The following is an 18,616-nucleotide window of genomic DNA, read 5'->3' on the forward strand; positions in this document are numbered from 1 at the left end:
TAAAGGAATCAGGTTTCGAACCAATGTAACCCGTCGAGTTAAAATTTGTTATTACACCTTCACTTCAAGACGACACAGTTTAGCTACTCTATGACAACAACTCACAACATAATATGAAACTTGTCGAGGTTAAAGTGTGGGAAAGATTTTTGTTAGTCGCCAGGCAGGAATAACTTGGCTAAATGCGTATTTCCTGTGCCTGGACGTCGGGCTGTCGTCGTGGTGGTCTCTCCTGGGACGCCCCGTGGACTCAAAATGGATCAATCTGACGTTTTAGTTCAGAATTTGACTCCCACTCTGAAGTTCATGCACATAATGATAGAGGGGCAGGGGGGAGAGAGAGAAACAGAGAACCTCAATACCGGTAATGAATGAACAATTCTGAAAAAAGGTGGACATTCTGCACAAGTCAAGACATGAAAAATATTTTATAAATCGCCAAATCCTACATCCAAATCCTCTTCCGTTCTCAGTTCGGTGGGCATGCGGAAATGTGCCCAACTCGGGAAGCTACCTCCACCCACCACTACCAACAACCACCACCACCACCAGCAGCAGCAGCAGCAAACAGCGACGAGATGCTCGCGATTTAGGTGAGCGTCAGCTGTGTTAAACGATGCTTTAAGTCTATCGACAATGGACTGACAAAAGTAGAGGAGATACCGATGTAAACCCAAAGTGAAAGAGTTTCACGAGCACCTGCGCAAAACCTCATTAAACGTTCCTACAGAAACGGAACGTTAGCTAAACAGTTAGCATTTAAGCTATTCGGTGTGTTATTGGCTCTTGTTTCGGCTCGTGTTAGATTCTTATCGGCTTGGTTGACACGTTACACGCGTATCCTCGTGTTATATATTGCGCTAAATAAAATGACCCGTTCAAGCGGATGTGACATTTACAGCCACGAAACAACAACCCAAAGCTGATGAAAACTGCGGCGCTGTTAGCTTGTTTATTTAGCGAGCAGGGCAGAAACAGGCTGCGCAGGAAGTGCTGAGGAATCAATGACAGGTTTTCTTTTTCTAAAAATGGATAGGCGTCAAACAGCATTTGGGATCTTTTGGGAAGCGCGTTTATAGTGACGCTTCCTGTTTTGTGTTTGTGTGCATCAGCTCTGAGGTCGTCGTTTACAACCTTAAAAGTGACCTCTTGATTCAAACCTGGCTTCCCTCACTTCCGCACATGCTTTGTAAATAAGTAGCAAATGTTTTTTTTTTATTTAGTAAAGCTTTATTGTTAATCATTTCAAATAACCAAACTATTTATGGTCCCTACATTGTTTGAAATTGAGATTATTTAAACGAGATGGAACAAAAATGAGTTTTGTTTTTAGAGGTTGCTGAAGTTGTTCCAGCCTGCTTATGGTGCATTATTGCTCCTGAAACTGTGTCTAAATCCCGGTACTTTAAATTGCTCATGAGAATTGAAACTGGTATTCTGCAATATTTTCTTACCCTTTTACTGCCAGTTTGCAAACATGTGATCGGGGGGGAAAGTCCTGCCAACATTACCCGAGGAGATTGACAAACATTTTTTGTTAAAGTTAACATTATCCCATGACTTGTATTAAAATCTTCCTTCTGATTTGACGCAAATTAATACAAGTTCGCAGTAGACCGAGCACAATGGCGGTAGGAGGGGGTGCAGTGATAAAACGGAAGGAGAAACTAACAGAACATGGCAACCGAGGCAACTCCTCCCTGTAGAAAGGTTTTTTTTCCCCCCGTTTTTTTTTTTTTTTTTTACTTTGTTAGGCGTCTAGTTCTTATTGGACATTAAAAACCAACTAACATGTTTTTAAATACCTATACATTAATAAAGTATTGCAAACTTGAGAACTTTATGTGTCCATCTGTGTGTCCATTCTCTTTGCAGAATGTAGTGGACGAAACTGAAGCCTGCAGGTACAGGGTGGCGGGCAGCGGCAGCGACGGCGCTCATCTAGCTTCGATGAAGGATGAAGAGCCCCGTGCACAGGTGCAGGGATGTGGAGCACGGACGTGGCCAGGGCGCAGCTGGCACTGTGACCAGCTACCTGCAGGCTGAGCAGCGCATCCCAATCTCCAAAGACTTCATCACTTCCTCCTCCGCCTCTGCCATGTGGTTCATCAGGGACGCCTGCGGCATCGTTTGCGCCGTCATCACCTGGTTCCTGGTGTTTTACGCAGAGTTTGTGGTGCTGTTTGTGATGCTGCTGCCCTCCAAAAATCTGATCTACAGCATTATCAATGGAGCCCTATTCAACGTCTTTGCCTTCCTTGCCCTCGCCTCACATCTCAGGGCCATGTGCACTGACCCTGTAAGTACATACGTTGTACTTTTTGCGATGCCACAAAAAAAAAAGAACCTGAAGCCCCTTATGCTGACCTGCCCTGCTTGCATTTGACAATAAATAACAATCAAATTGTACTCACGTTATCGACCGTGTGGTCTTGTTTTTTTTGTTTTTTTTTCACTAGGGGGCAGTGCCAAAAGGAAACGCCACAAAGGAATACATTGAAAGCCTTCAACTGAAACCAGGGCAAGTGGTGTACAAATGTCCAAAGTGCTGCAGCATCAAGCCTGACCGAGCACACCACTGCAGGTGGGGCGAAAGACAGGAGATTCTCTATGCTTCATAATCAATGGCAAAATGATCTGCTCACTGTTGAAGTGTTAGAGTCCTGTGAGCTACTTAGATTGCTCTTATATTTTCTGACTGAAGCCTTGAATGTGCACCATGTGACATTTTGCACAATATCCGTCCTAGTTGTTGAAGGAGTTCACCTGAAGCTTTAAATTTCATTGTCCCTCATGCTGAACTTGTTTTTTTGCTTTTTCTTGCTCAGTGTTTGCAAACGCTGCATACGGAAAATGGACCACCACTGCCCCTGGGTTAATAACTGCGTCGGGGAGAACAACCAAAAGTACTTTGTGCTTTTCACAGTAAGTCAAAAAATAGTTTTTCTAAAGCAAGTGCCACCATAGCTGGAAACCTGGCCATATGTATATTTCTTTTGGCCACGAGACAACGTTGCCATTGGTTAACTTTTAGTTTGGTTGTTTAGGTTCAGGGTTTTGTGTTGGGGCAGCAAACTATAGATCCATTTGAAGAGGTTTAGTTCAGTGAAATCAATCGTTTCAGCTTCATAACAGCATTATTGTTTGCAGGATGCGCAGATGGTGATTGGTCTTTTGTCCCTTTTTTCAAATATAGATGTACATTGCACTCATTTCTCTACATTCTCTGATCATGGTGGTCTTCCATTTCCTCAACTGCTTTGAAGATGATTGGACAAGTAAGTTGTTTTTTTTTTAAGACTCTTACAGCACAATCCTTTTGCCCATACAAATGAATCCTTCCTTTTCTTTTCTTTTTAACTTCCATCAAAGGTTACACAAAAGTCAGATGGGCTAAAAAACAAACAAACAAACAAACCAAAAAACCATATAGAGCATATGGTCATTGCATTTTCTGAAGGAATTGTTGAGTGGAGAAATTCTGAATTGTCACCATAGGACCATGTTGGCATAATACACTCAGAACTCAGGTATCTGTGAAACACTTGAACATATAAAGGTAGAATGGTGCATATACTGGAGTGAATTATGATGTTTTGTGTTAAACTCCCACTGCCACGCAACTGCTGCAGAACCCTGGGGCATTTTTTTGTTAATCATGCGTTTGGTGGGGACATGTAAGTGTCTGTTTGAAAGAAGCAAATGCAGTAGTTTAATTATCACTATTAATTGATTATAGATTGCGTCTGGGAAGGTGCAACATGACCAACGCGTTCACACTACCAGATCCAATCATCAGTCATTACCCCTTCTAGCCATATCCAATCTGGGATCTGCGATCATATCTGTATAGACTCTCAACATAGCTGCCCCCATGCAGTGCTTGTCAAGCAGTTTATTAGAAATCTTGAGTAATTGGGTCTTTCCTCCCTTTCCACCTAGTTGAAAAGAATAGACTCCTCCTCTTCTTTAAACTTTCTGCCTTGCCCCGCCCAGCTCACCCCTCCCCCCACCCGCCCAGACAGGAGGACGTTCATGTTGATTCAACATCGACTGTCCTCACTGTTGTGTCGCAGTAGATTGCGGCAGCTTGGTCGGACGTAGTGAAACAGCTCTTGTTCATGAAACCCCTCTTCTTTGCCCTCCCTCGTTTGTCCTCCTCATCCACCCCTCCGCCCCCCCACCCCACCCCACCTAGAGTGCAGCACCTTCTCTCCTCCAGCAACAGTCATCCTCCTCATTTTCCTGTGCTTTGAGGGTCTCCTCTTCCTCATCTTCACCTCTGTGATGTTCGGCACCCAGGTCCACTCCATTTGTACCGATGAGACCGTAAGTTACCCATTAATTGACCAGTAAACCTGCTCCTCTGCTTTCTTCTCTCTACCTCTCGCTCCCACTCCTTCTCCTTGGTAACGCTGATCTCTCTCTCTGTGCTCTGCATAGCAAACTGAATGATGCTTCATTCCTCTGCCCAATCTAGAAAAACTGGTTATGCTCTTACTTTGACTGAAAAGCCATAAAGAGAAAGAAATGACTGCAGACGACTGCAGACCGAGAACGTGTCCAGTGTATGAAAACGAGATCCCACTTAGAAAACTAGAATGGCCTAAAAGGAAAGTCTGCATTTGTCTCTTGTTGTGATCTTGTTCTGTGGTAAAAAAAAAATGTTTTGCCTTTTCAGTGCCACAGTCTCTGCATTGAGATTAAAAATTTGGTCTGGTGTAGCAACAGGAAACGACTCCCTGCCTGAACAACGTTTACTGTTGTTTAACCTCTAACCGTGACCGCGATGTCTTTCCAATGATTGATATTACTCATACGTTTTAATTGCACTTGTCTCGATTTGTGGTCGCAAGCACTTCGGGCAGGGCGGGTCTGCTCGGGCTGACGCTCGCAACAAGAGGAGCTTGTCACAGATTTGTGATCGGCCCAAATCGTCCGGGGGCGATAATCCTCTTTTCTGCCGATCGAGCCTCGTATCCGAAAGCAAAGCACCGGCAGCCCGTCGGTAGCACTTCCCTGGTGTGTGACAGCGTTGAGTATATCAATACTATATTCAACCACCTTGCCAGCCAATGATCTCTCCCCAGACGACACGCGCTACTTTTCGTTTTGCGGTTTAGGCTTCGTAACACAGCTGTTGACGGCCACCAGAAAGAAGCACTTTTGCTTCTCCCCCCCCCCCCCCCCCCCCCCCCCCCCGCAATATTTGTCGTGGCGCCGTGAACATTGAGTCGTGTTCACCAGTTTGTGGGCGACGTGCGTTCTCATGACTAAGAATCAGTCGGCGTGTCGGTTGCAAGTGAGCTGTGACCACCTCGAAGTCTGTGCCTGAAACCGGGATCAGGAACCAGGAGACCTGCTCTCCCAACCCCCAGACTGCAGAGGTTTTGTTTTTTATCATACATACATACATACATACATACATACAGCATACATTCATTTTGGCATCTATAAGTGTCAAATTATTTCATACAAAACATAAAACCTCATCATCCTCCATGGACTGTTTCCTCGAGTAAAAGAATTTGCGACCAGAAAATGCAACTGAAAGGAAAATGGAACTGACGTTAAATCACAAGAACCACACTTTGTTAGAACAATGGATTTGTTGCAACAATAAAACAACGGGGTCCTGGTAGGCTCAGTTTTATTTTGAAGATCGCAGCTGTTTATAAATGACTACTCCACTGAACTACACTGTTTTTTAGTTTTTTTTTATTCCCGGTTGATCACAAACCTGATTGATGTTGATCCTCAGCCCGCTCATGACCGCAGGATACGCATTGCAAGCCGAACCCTGAGCAACGGGTTCGAGTGCGTTTGCGTTTTCTCGATCACGTCATGGTAATTAATGTGGGCTTCCTGTAGTTGCGGTAATGGAAACGCCTAAACTTAGAAAAACCTCTCAAACATCGCTGAACGGTTTTGGCGCTCTCATGAGGTGGTTTTTCCAGACAGATCGATATAGAGGGATATCGCAAAAGTGTCATGGAAACACTTTTTATTTATACGTCACCAGATGTGACGTATGTGGTCACGTGACCAGTTCACTTCGAGTGAAAATGGCCCATAATGTTTGGACGGAGGAGGAGACGGAATATTTTTTTTTACAAGTAACCAAAGAGAAAAATGAATCAACCATTCAGGACAGCAAACAAACGAAAGCAAAAGTAATTCTCGTAAATCTCGCGGGACGAGACTTTACGAGAATTACGGCTCACGCACTTCGCACCAATTCATTGGAAACGCCTGCAAATCGCAACTGTACTTTGTTGAAATTTTACAAAAATCGCTTTTGTTTTGCGAAAAACTGTTAACGCAGCTGCTTTCATGTTTTCAATGTATCGCTCATTTTTGCCTTTTCAACCATCTGTACTATTTGTCCAACTGAAATATCTATTAATGGTGCCATTGTCGGGGAGTGAAGAGAGTGCGCAACACACTTTTTTTGTTATGAAGATACACTTGGAAGTGTGGCTTTGTTTGTGTATCGATCGGAAAAATGATCTCGCTACGTGGATGTTTACTCTCCGTTCTAAACTTCTTTTTGTCTGCAACTCTTGAGTACGTGGGATTCAGGTGATCAATGTGAAAAAAAAAAAAACAAAAGAAAAAAAGAAAGCGAGGCTCCAAGGCCAAAGCTGAAACGATCCCTCGATAAATGTTCTGCTCTTCTGCTAACATGATGCTCCTCACATAATCGCTTGCTTAACTCCTCTTATGGTCTTTCGCCTGGATTACTTTTACTGTGACGCAACGCACAAAACCTTGCAAAGTAGCTGCGGGTGTGTGTTTTGCACAGCGCCGGCCGGCTACGTTTAATGTTAAAAAAAAAAGAAGCCAAATGGAGGAAGTGAGCGAAACGATGGCGGTGAGACGCGAAGACGTCAGTAAAGCAACACAAAGTGTTCGTGGTACAAAGACGGGACGAGCAAAACGTAGCGTTTCAATTTGCACAATTAGAAATAATGATGTTGATTTTCGTAACAACAAAGTATTTTTATATTTGTGACTGATATTAATTAAGAAATATTATTTATACATATCGGTTAAATAAACAATTACGAAAAATATTCTGGATTAAAGCTGCAGCTACACATACACCTGCAGTGTACCAGCAGAGAATTACTACAAATTTTATTTTTATTATTATTATTATTATTATTATTATTATTATTACTATTATTATTATTATTATTATTTGATGGTGACTGTGATTTCAAAGAAAAATGAGAATTTGAAGTCTGGTTGTCTCTCATTTTCAGGGCATAGAGCAATTGAAAAAGGAAGAGCGAAGATGGGCTAAAAAAACTAAGTGGATGAACTTGAGGGCCGTATTTGGACACTCTTTCTCCCTGTTGTGGTTTAGTCCCTTCACCACCCCCGACCACGGCAAGGCTGAGACCTACCAGTATGTGGTGTGAGATCTCAGCGAAAGGGGGAAGTTTTGGCCGGCGTCCAGCCAAAAAAAAACAAACTAATGTGGAACCCCCGCCCCTCCCCGACCCCGACCCCGACCCCGGCCGGCCCTACGGAGGTCAGCTCTGGCAGACTGCCGTTGCCAGTGCCGACCGTGAGTTGCGCTCGCTCCACGCTAGCCATGGACGGCTCTCCCATCTGCTTCTTTTTTTTTTTATTGTTGCTGTTGTGTGTCGGTCGACCGAGCGACCGTTTACTGTTGTGTTGCCTTGAGTGAATGGAGTTGCAGAGAAAAAGGAAAAAAAAAACAACAACAAAAGTTTGTGAATCGTGTCTGCAAACACTGTGATGAATCTGTTCTTCTTCTCTGAGCCACTATTGTCTCTGCTATGATTTCATACAGGAAGCCTTCTTATCTCAGCAGTTTGTTTTTAGCAGTTTAAGTGTCCAGTTTTTTTTTTTTTAATTTCATGAGGTGCCAGGAATCCAATGTTGTAAGTTTTTTATTGTTGATTAATGACGTTTTAATACTGCTACCCCGATGCACGCAATGCGATAGGTCAGATTTTAAACTGAAAGGGTTTTAGGGTGGCCACCGATGATTGTTTTTCATTAAAAAAAAGTTATTTATCATTATTATGATATTCAAATGTCAGGAGATGTTGAAAAGCAGGTTCCCAACGTCACCCCCCCGATACTGGATGATGTTGGCTGTAAGCGTAAACAGTGTTTAGAACAGTGACTGTGAGCACGAAGGAGAACACCTGACTCTCTGACACAACCGTGGGCCTACTGTGTTTTTCAGAGACTCATCAAAAAAAACAAAAAACAACCTGAGTTCAGTCACTAAGTTATATCTGTGCTTTTTGAGTCATTCTTGGCAGTATCTCAACAGCCCTTTTAAGGCGTTAACCTTAAACCGTATTAGTACGCCGGACTCAAAATAGATTGTTCCGTGCCCCCCCCCCCCCCCCCCCCCCCACACACACACACACACACACACACACACTTGTGGTCCGGTCCAATTCAGTTAGAGTTGTATATTTTCAGCTCGTTGGACTGGTTTGACAAAGGCAACATGGAAAAATCTCTCCCAAACCCGACATGCAAGCCGTCACCTGCTGATCGCTCACAGGTTGAATGGCGTTTTGGAGAAACAATGTTTGGTTCCATTAATGTGAGTCGCGCGTCAACCGCAGATCAAGTAATGCGGCACCTATGGAAGCATTTTTTTGCATGATCGCTTCACACCACGCGCAACGCTGTCTGCGTTTAGACCAGATTCATTTAGGATTGTGCTTCAACCACGACTGGACTGAACACTTGAGTGTTTGACAAAACTTTGACATGGTTTTTGGGTAGCATGGCAGTATGGCTGCTATTCTGTTAAGTGGTTCCATTTCCTTAGCGTTGCTGTTGAAATGCTGCCAATCATCCCCTCAATCTCATAAAAACCCACCCGTTTGAGTCTGAGAGCCGGGAGAATTTGCTGTCGAGCTCAAGGTATTGGTCAGTATTGACTTTGTGCCAAAGACCAAATGGCAGCGCTGCATGTTGACCTCTGTGAGATCATGAAGATCATTTCTAGTTTTGACAGCTCAGCTAAAAACCCCGCAAGAACACGAAACACCCTAAAAGTTCCAGAGAATGAATTCAAATCAGGTTGATGAAGCCTTTTTTTTTTTTTTTTTTTTTTTTTTAAACTTGCTTAAGTTTCTTCCACTTCTAAAAATTTGTTTGCGGCATCTCCTGCATTTAGCTCCACCAGCTCGTCGGCTACTTTTCCCCCGCAAGAATTCTGGGGGATCAAGTCTTAGCCCTCTGCTGGGGTATTTTTCTGAGAAGGTTTGTGTTTGAGGGACGGTGTTGAGGCTGCGACACGCTGTACAATTCTTGGCCGTCCCAAACAAAAGACGACCGTTTCGGCAAAATCAAAAGATACTGTCGTCACAGTACTGCAACCAAAGATGGCGTACGATAAAATTCTAAAAATTCTTTGGTGACTCGGGTCGATCATCTCGTAATGGGACAGCTTTACGACTACTAAAGGAACCAAATGCAGCCGCAAATGACGTAATGATCACCAAGTAAAGTCATCTCATGTTGTGACTGTTGGCGCCGATAAATATTAGTAACGGTAACACTCTTGCTAATTGCTAGTAGCGTAAATGGTCATTCCTGACTTGACCTTCAAGTCGCTCGGCAAGTTTTCCTCTTTTGCCAAACCAGAACCGAATCCAAATTCTCCGTTCTTCAAATGTTTTTTAATGCACACGTGAACGCAACTATAAGAATATTTTGAACCCGCGTCGTCGTATTTCTTTTTGCGGCATATATCGATTGTGTCATCAGCGTTTTTTTTTAAACGCTCATTGTACAGTCTGCCAGCGTCAAAACTGACGTCTCAGCAGAGTTTACGAGGATCCATGCTGCACAGTGCGGCGTGCAGGGATCGCTGAGACAGCAAAGATCGTGCAGTCTCCGGAGGCCTTTAGTGGAACTGCGACAACAGTTTCCATATTACAATTTAAAACACTCGCCAAAATGTTGCCCCATGTGCACAACTCCCCCCCCCCCCCCCCAAGTCCTCTCTCATACCTTAGATGTGATGAAAGCTCACGAACCCTCGTTTAGATCGCGGGAGGTTTTTTTTACGGATTCACCCGAACTGAGACGCAAGGATAGAAACAAAAGCCCCCCCCGTTTGCTTTCTGCAGTGCAGCTTTGCTGCGAGGATGTTTGTTGAGGGGCGGCTGTGTACACCACTACTGTTTTTGCAACACGGTCACTCTGCCTTAGTTTTAGTTGAGGGAAGCTTTGGTCCACCCACGTTCACACCGACGCCCTCGCGGAGTTGCCAAGTGATTCACCTCCCGCGCGATGTTAACCAGCATGTGCCAACTTCTACCAAACACACAGTGACACAGTTACTTTAGGAATAGCCTGAAATTGGAATTCCTGGGGAAAATGGGACTCTAAATTGAATTTTGAAATGGTCCTTGCTTTCTGAGTCAAACAACAGCTATGAAATGGTGTTACTGCAAAATACTGTACAATGCAGCCACAGCAGGATATTATTGGATGGCCTGAATTCACATTCTACGAATGAGTTCCTCAAATGTATTGCTTTTTTTGTTTTGTTTTTTACATTTACTATGACTTATGTACTATAAGAGCAAACCTGCACTTTGTATTTATCATTTCAAGGTCTCTTGTATTTCAGCTGCTCTGTTCTCAAGTGTTCATCGTTTCATTTCCTCTCTTCTTGTTTACACGATGTATGAATCCTTTGCTATCTGAATGCATGGTACAGATGAAGGCTAATTTTCGATGTGATGTGTATGTGACTCACTGCTGGTATGACGGTGCCAAGATGATATGTGAGAGTAACTGCTGGATGATTTTTATTATTACAAACTTTTTTTTTTTTTTTTTTTTTTTACAGAATTTTTTTCTTAAATATTCTAAAGAAATTCTAGCACGTTACGCGGAGAATAAATATTTCTCAGTTGCAATTTAAAAGTTGTGTTTGCTTCCTTGCTTGAGATGTGAGGTGGGGAAGTGGGGAGGGGGCGCGACCCTGAAAAGTGTCTGTGCCTCTCGGCAGAGAAGGCAGCGTCCCTGCATTCACTCCTCTCTCTCTCTCTCTGTCTCTCTCCTCCTGCACTGATCCTGACTGTTTACTCTCCTCCTGCTGCCTTGTTACCTGCCTCTGACCGAGCCTTGTTCTCTAAAACACTCATTTGCTTTGGTTGATGACTCGCTCTGCCAAAAGCTTTTCTGAGGCAGACGACTTTTTTTTTTCCTTTTTCTAAATCTTGCGGAGGTAAGCTTCTATCAGAGGTCGCACCAGCTTTAACGCGCCAAAACGCATGCAAACTGGGAGACTGAAGGCCCAAAGTGAGCTTCAAGTCCTTTTTTTTGCTTTTTTTTATGCTTTTTCAGATTCAACCAAACGTCGTAAATGAATGAGTGCAGTCTGTGTGTGACAGGATGCATGCTCTGTTTTGATGTGTTTCCTTCATTTGTTGGAGCTTCCTCTTTATTTTGGTGGTGCATGTGAGTCACATCTTTGGCTGTCTTTTCTCGCAAGAACTGTTGGGTCTGTTTCTAAGACGAGAAAGTCCAAGTGATAATAACGCTTTTGTTTTAAAATAGTAGGTGAAACACTCCCGAGCTCATGTAGACTTAATTTGCAGACACAAGAACTACAGGGGGGGCAGGTTCCTTAATCAAAGTTGTTCTACCAGTATGATTATTATTAACAATTAAACCTTAAAAGAATCTTCAGTTCTTTTGTTGTATTACAAATAGGATTCTTTTATGGACATGTTAAATTGAAGTGAAATTAATGTTAATAAGCTTCAACTCCAGGAGAGAGAGAGAGAGAGAGAGCTTCAATTAATGGACGACGCATTTCATTATTCGCCTTTAGTCTCATTATTGTCTAAGAAACAGGCCCAACCGGTCAAACAGTGGTGGTGTTGCAGCTTTAGTTGTGCGCCTTGTGTCACAGTTGTGCATGTAAGGATAAAAAAAAAAAAAACCTTCTGAGTGTTTTGGGGTTTCATTTTTTGCTCATTGGATCCTTTCACCTCAGACCCTCCGTGTTTTGTCCTTCGCAGGGAATCGAGCGTCTGAAGGGGGAGACGGGGAAATGGGGGAAGATCTCCTGCTGGGAGGCCATGCGGATGGCGTTCGGGGGCCCGTTCTCGCTCTCCTGGTGCAGCCCGTTCTCGGGAATGAGCTGCAAGAAGCCCCCCGAGCTCATGGCGGTTCCGCAGGGCGACATCATCGAGGAGGACGTCATAGAGATCCCACTGGAGTAGTCGGAGCCTTCCCTCAGGGACGACGTCTCCACTGGCCCTCCCTGTGCATTGTGAGCAAGGACCCACTGCGATGCTCTGGCACTCGAGACTTGATGTGGCTTCTCTGAGAGGTACAAAACAACACTGAAAACCTTCCTACTGAGAAGACGACTTGAGAATAAGACGAGGCCTGTCAGACACTGGCGCCATTTCCTGTTTGAAGTGAGCAGAGGGACCTCAGCCTTTGAACCAAACTTATACATGTCGACGATTTCTAAATGCTCTGCTACTGTTCTTACTGCAGAGTGGGAAAGTCTCCCTCAACTGCACCAATGGTGTTTATGAAATATTTTGAAATTTTTGAATTTTTATATTATATGTACTAATGAATCATATAAGAACATTCCTAAATTGTATATAAAATATAATACGTTTTATTTTATTTCTTAAACCACTAAAGCATCTTTATTTTATTTTATTTTTTATTTTTATTTTTTTTTGGGGGGGGGGGCTTCAGAGGAGAGCAACACAGCATGAGGACAATTTTACACCAATGTCTTTCTTCATGTCTAATTTTGTTCCGATAAAACATTTCGCCCCTCTGCTCATCACTTCACCTGAAGCATTATTCATTTGTTTGCAAATCCCTGTTGTTTTTAGTGCCAAATGATTTTGTTCTCAAGATGAGGTCACCACATTGCTGGTGAAAAAAACCCCCAAGAAACACTGGCGTGAATAAAAACAGTTGTCTATCCATATATATATATATAGATATAAATATATAGATATAGATAGAGAGATAGATAGATAGATATACTTTATTGATCCCAGGCTGGGAAGTTACTGTGTTGCAGCAGCATGAACATGCTGTAACAAATCAAACGCAATAATATAAAAGATAAGCACAATGACAGGAATATGAATATCTGTGTTGATCCTTACAGCTGTGTGAAAAGGGAGAAGCTACACAGCTGCGGTGTTGAGAGAGAATTTTTTTTTTTTTAATCCTCTTTACAAAATTTCTGATTTCCTGGAATAAGGCCCCCCAAGTGTACTTTGCCTTTGTAAGTACACTTGGGGGGTTGTGGTCATTATTCCTCACTACGTGTTGCGTGGAGGAGCCGGTCGACAAAACCAAAAAGTGTTTGTTGGAGGTGGAGAGAACAGGGCAGCTTTTCACTAAGGTCTCAGGATAACGCCGCTAAAGTAGCAGCTGGAACGAGACGTTCGTAGCAGGGCCACCTGCTTTAACCACTTTACCTTGAAATCACCACGTGCCTTACCTAGCAAGGAGACATTTACTGAGGTTCAGAGTGGGAGAAGGACTCATGGAAACATCAACCCCAGTTGTTGTTTATTTCATCTGCACATCTTTGTGAATCACTTTCATGTGTGGGAACAGTATGGAAGAGAAGTTGTGTTCAGTAAACTAACAAGAAAGGGCTTTTATTTTGAAAGATACGCTGGACATCGTTGGATCACTTTTTTTTTTAATCCCCATTTTTACATTGTCTAGTGTTCTGTGGAATTCTTTTATCTTTTTTTCTTAAATAAATTAAAACGCTTACTGTTATAAGGACCCATAGTATTTGTGGTATTTGTTTGTTTGTTTGTTTTTATACTGTCTTTGTTAACAGTCCTTAAAAACGGTAAACCTTTCTCATTGGTTTTGGTCTTTCCCTTACCCAATTAAGGTCACTTCAGTACTAGCAATATGTTATTCATAAAACAGAACTTTGTCTGTGCAAAGGAACGATATTTGTGAACTCTATACAATACCATTACTCTACACAGACTGACTTGAAGGCTCCCACTATGAAAAATGGGCCCTTTTCAACTCTTGAACATTACTGGCATGCCAACTGACACAAGTACAGAAAAAAATGACAACTTACGCATTTCCTGATGTCCCGGCTTTTTCAGTGTTATTGCGCTGAAACAAGCCGTTCACATTTTGGGAGGCTTTCCACATGAAACAAGTCGATATCATTATTATTATCAGTCAAGAGGTGTGAAGTTTCACTGCCGGAGGGCTAGCAACTATCTTCCCTACTTGATAGCTAGCTAGCTTTAAAAAAAAAAACAACACTTCAGGCTGAGCAAGAGGAAGTGATGAATGAGTTGAAATTGTTGCTGAAATTGACTGCATATATACTGTAGTGATTTAGCCCTACATTGAGCCACTACTGGCGGATGGGAGTATTGTTTAGACGTGTAGTCCAATTAGATTTAAAATAAATAAATAAATAAATAAACGATTACCGTGTACTTTTAGGTTCACGATGCTCTTTATTTCCTTTTCGTCCAAGTTTGAAGTCAACATAAATCACCAACAAATTGAATTAGAGCAAATACAAAAGCTGTTTGCTTCCCCTCTGGGTACCTTGGTTAGCACATCCATCGGTTAAGCATAATTAATCACCTCTAATCTCCCTCAACTTCAACTGTAATAAATGTTTGGCTGCCCTCTAGTGGTTCGGGGGAAGAAGAAGTGGGGAAGTTTGCATATTACAGCAACAATACAGTAGAAAAGGAAGAATGGAGATTATATTGATTAAAAAAATAATGATAAAATAAAAATATTTATAGGCTAAGAAGAAAATCAACAAGTATAACTCTCTAATGAATAGCTGAGCTAACTGACTTAATTGAATTTAATTAATAAAGCTCATTTTATCTTCTTTTTTCTCCTCAAGCCCAATGCTTCTCTGCTTTTCCGTTTGTGTGTGTGTGTGTGTGTGTGTGTGTGTGTGTGTGTGTGTGTGTGTGTGTGTGTGTGTGTGTGTGTGTGTGTGTGCGCTCTTGCCCTCTGCAGACCGCCAAGATCTATATATCTATATATGTAGGTAAGAGACATGAGACACCTGAGCTTTGTGTGCAAGGTCTTCAAGTTCTTCAGAGAACTTCCGTCATCTATCCAACTCCATGGGAGTGATTGGGACGTTGTCCGCCAAACGTAAATCATTCGTATTTTTTGTCCTCTTGTGCGGCGGTTGTGGCCGAAGATCCGTGAAGCACCAAAAGGCCACACAGGGTGAGGGAGATGCCCACCCACCACAGAGCTGCGTGGCTTTCTCCGAATATCAGCCTCCCCAGGACGGCCTGTGCCCACACAGAGAAACACAGTGCCTTAAAAAAAATTAGCTTCTACTGCTGCAAAGAACAGTGTGACGACAACAACAACAACAACAACAACAACAACAAGCTTACAGAGGAGATGAAGTTGGACGCAGTGGTGGTGACAGTGGCCCGGGCTGAGGAGGAGCAGTGCCGGAGAGCTTTGGAGAAGAATGTCCACATGGTGGCGTTACAAGCGAGCAGGAGAGCTCCGCACAGCAGCCGCAGGGGGATTCCGAGCTGCGGGCATAGGAGAGACGAGAGAGACGAGTCAGAGCCTAGAAAGATCTGACTAAGTTGTCATTAGTCATTTAAGCAAACTTCTCTTTGCTGTCAAACATTTATTTAAAAAAAAGAGAGAGAGAGAGAGAGAGAGAGAGAGAGAGAGAGAGAGAGAGAGAGAGAGAGAGAGAGAGAGAGAAGAAGGCACGATGGCGGTACTGAAAAAGGAGGAGGAGGAGATTCTTGTAAGAATTGTAGCAAAAATAACAGCTGGTTGTACATTGTAGAATGTCTCTAATATATTCACACCAACACCGACTGGCGTGTCTAGTCTGACATTCTTCTGTCTGTCACAGTCACGATGAGATCTGGAGAAGGCAATGGGAATAATGCTGCCGCCTCACCCAGTCGCAGGCTGCGGGGTCTCCGGGTGTTTGTGACCAGCCGCTGACTGCCGCCTCACACATGTCTCGGAGGTAGTCTGCCCCCAAAGACAGCTTTGCGGACAGAGAGGCAGCGGCGCCCAGAAAACCCGCGAGCAGAGCGTATACAGGACCAGAAATCATCTCCCAGGTGGTGGAACTACAGACCAGGAGAGTAGCATTTCAGTTGGATCGATCACCTCATAGACAGCAGTACAACTTTGGAGTGAAAGGATCCACTATTTTAACAATCTAATTTCCATAATCGGATCCTAGCCCAAGCAATATGTGCCATTGGTTCCAAGTAGTCACAGTTCTTGTTCCAATTTGTGTGTTCGATTTGTTGTGGCCATAAGCACTTCCTGTTTCTCACCGCTGGCGGTGATCGCACCGTTTCGTTTCGGGCTGCCCGGTCCGTTCCTGCACTACCGCGAAAGTAGTGAAACAATTGACAGTTCATTTAGCAATATTTTTCAAGATTTTGTTTTTATTTAATTATATTTACAGTCACATAATAGTTATTCAATATGTTTAATTTGCCTGTTGCACTTGAATCTGTTTTTAGTGTGTTGGTTTGTTTGTTTGTTTTGAACCGGCGCATCACACTGTCCTTTCATTAATTTGGGGTCCTGCCTCGTGGGACGACTGGTGTAGGTACCTACACTGGCCATAGATATCTATGCGACTGGCTACTCCTTTTTTGGGTCTTTTTTTAATTTAACCAATAGGAAGCTAGCAGGGCGGGTCTTTCTTGAACTCTCGTGTCGAAAAAAATAATATAAAAGCAGACGGAAAATATTTCGTTATTATAAATTCATCGACGTTTTGCATTCCAAAATACAAACGCCTTCTGTGATGTTCTAGGGTGTTTTCATTCTGGGTTGTTTCCCAACGACTCGTAGAGATATTCCCTTAAATTTAGCTAATAATAACTAACATTCCTTAGAACGCATTCCGTAACTCAGTTGCTATTTAATTTTTTTGCCCCAGAGTGACTATCACCAAATTGGCTCCCTTAGTTCACCTCACCAATGACAGTGCCTCCTGCTTGACACGTGACTCGTGTCGGCGCATCTTAATGACGTATGTAGTGTTTTGGTGCGTGAAGTCGTAGAAAAGCGCCAAGCATCTACAACATTTGTGCAGCTCTTGTATCCTGTTTGCCTCCCGACAATGAATAAGAACAAGGCCAGCGGAGTGTCCTGGGTGAAACCAGCAGAGCCGTCTTTTCTCAAGAAATTTAAAACCGACGCCAAATACCAAGAGGGACCGAATGTTGACACTAAGGTATAACCTAGAGCGCTGGCTAGTTCGGGTTAGCATGCTATGTATGATATTTGCACAGAACCAGAGTGCAGCTCACTAAATAGAAATAGAATTTAACCATCGTCACTGGCTTTAGCCACTTCTCTTATCTATGCATTGTACTGTTTGGAGCTACAGTAGTCGATTGATGGGCTATTATGCTGCTTTTGTAGTCTATTGTCCAGTCAAATCACTTTACTGCCGATCTCACATACCCACTCATGTACCGACGGAACGACACTATCATGGTATAAAGATTTTAATTCGGTTTTCCTGAGAGTTAAAATATTGACGTATGTACAACCCTCTCCGTCGTGTTCCAATTTTAGCGCCAGGAGATGCCAACGCTTGATGACGACAGCGGAAGCGATCGAGATGACGAATTACCTCAAGTGGTTGTCCTCCAAAGTGGAGACCTAACTGCGGAGGAAGCGAAGAAGATAAAAGACGATCAAAATCCTAGCAAAGGTGAAGGCAGGTTACCGGCTGGAGTCTTGAGTTCCGCTCAATCCAGACCATAGGTGTTAAACTGCAAGGCAATCCACGTCCACATTGTGCTGATCCAGACTCATTAATCTCTTCCACAGACGACGACCCTCCGGCCGACGGTAAAATCCTGTTCAAGAAACCAGCCAAACGCTCATCTGAGGATAAATTCCAAGGCATCACGGCCAGCTCCAGCAAGAAGAAGAAAAACGACGGCGTCGAGAAGACCCAGGATGAGCAAAAAGAGGCGAAGTCCGGGAAGAAAATAAAAAACAAAAGCCTGTTGTCGTTTGGAGGCGACGAGGACGAAGAAGAGGACTGAGTGGTTAGTGTTTGAACTTTAAGATCGTCACCAGTTTCAGAAGGGAATCAGTGACTGCAGAGTATCGCTGCTGATGTTTCATGATGTTGTCCAGACTCCAGAGTAGATTGGAGCTCAAGTCAAATTATGTTTTGTGTGTCCGACCTGTATTCATGGCCATGCATCTTACACTCAAGAATGGAAACACTCAGCATTTAGTAAGTACAACAACCTCAACACATTATGGCCAGGATGCTACCAGCCACCAAGTGTCTACACAGACTTTAATCCGGCTATTTAGGTTATTTTATCTGCCACTTTCTTGTGGCTCTTAGGTTTTTGGAAAAACATTAAAAAAAAAAAAAAAAAAAATTTGAGGGGTTGTTCTGTGTTTTTACATTTTGGACTCTTAAGTTATAAAACAAGATTGTAGGTTACACTTTTGGTCTTCCACATGGATGCAGTTTAAAAAAATCCTTTTCTAAAGGTTCAGGGTTAGACTAAAGGTTTGCTCAAACTTGCACTTAATGCGT

General features: G+C 43.1%; 4 protein-coding genes across 5 annotated transcripts in view; 2 read left to right on the forward strand and 2 right to left on the reverse strand.

The window, feature by feature from the left end:
• Positions 1 to 18,616, reverse strand: part of LOC142897995 (TGF-beta receptor type-2-like) — a 336,150-nt gene that overhangs the window by 226,379 nt on the left and 91,155 nt on the right. The gene's annotated exons all lie outside the window — the stretch shown is intronic.
• Positions 141 to 13,220, forward strand: zdhhc3a (zDHHC palmitoyltransferase 3a). 2 transcript variants are annotated; one of them, XM_076040700.1, is made up of 8 exons: positions 146 to 391; positions 474 to 593; positions 1,876 to 2,299; positions 2,460 to 2,584; positions 2,829 to 2,925; positions 3,197 to 3,278; positions 4,199 to 4,329; positions 12,048 to 13,220. In XM_076040700.1, the coding sequence occupies exons 3-8, from the start codon at positions 1,958 to 1,960 to the stop codon at positions 12,249 to 12,251; spliced, it is 981 nt and encodes a 326-aa protein (XP_075896815.1). In that variant the 5' UTR covers positions 146 to 391; positions 474 to 593; positions 1,876 to 1,957; the 3' UTR covers positions 12,252 to 13,220. The 2 variants fall into 2 exon arrangements, with proteins under 2 accessions (XP_075896816.1, XP_075896815.1); XM_076040701.1 differs by lacking the exon at positions 12,048 to 13,220 and adding an exon at positions 7,269 to 7,532 and having other exon boundaries at positions 141 to 593.
• Positions 14,500 to 16,410, reverse strand: LOC142898002 (transmembrane protein 42-like). The gene is made up of 3 exons (XM_076040704.1): positions 15,974 to 16,410; positions 15,441 to 15,587; positions 14,500 to 15,332 (listed from the first exon to the last, which is right to left on the reverse strand). The coding sequence occupies exons 1-3, from the start codon at positions 16,133 to 16,135 to the stop codon at positions 15,192 to 15,194; spliced, it is 450 nt and encodes a 149-aa protein (XP_075896819.1). The 5' UTR covers positions 16,136 to 16,410; the 3' UTR covers positions 14,500 to 15,191.
• On the forward strand, positions 16,999 to 18,364 carry kiaa1143 (KIAA1143 ortholog). Its single transcript, XM_076040703.1, has 3 exons — positions 16,999 to 17,278; positions 17,626 to 17,764; positions 17,884 to 18,364. Exons 1-3 carry the CDS (start codon positions 17,165 to 17,167, stop codon positions 18,102 to 18,104), a joined length of 474 nt encoding a protein of 157 aa, XP_075896818.1. The 5' UTR covers positions 16,999 to 17,164; the 3' UTR covers positions 18,105 to 18,364.

The sequence above is a fragment of the Nelusetta ayraudi genome, unplaced genomic scaffold, assembly GCF_046127955.1.
Source record: "Nelusetta ayraudi isolate G7.1 ecotype Tasmania unplaced genomic scaffold, CSIRO-AGI_Nayr_v1 ptg000063l, whole genome shotgun sequence".
Taxonomy (NCBI): Eukaryota; Metazoa; Chordata; class Actinopteri; order Tetraodontiformes; family Monacanthidae; genus Nelusetta; species Nelusetta ayraudi.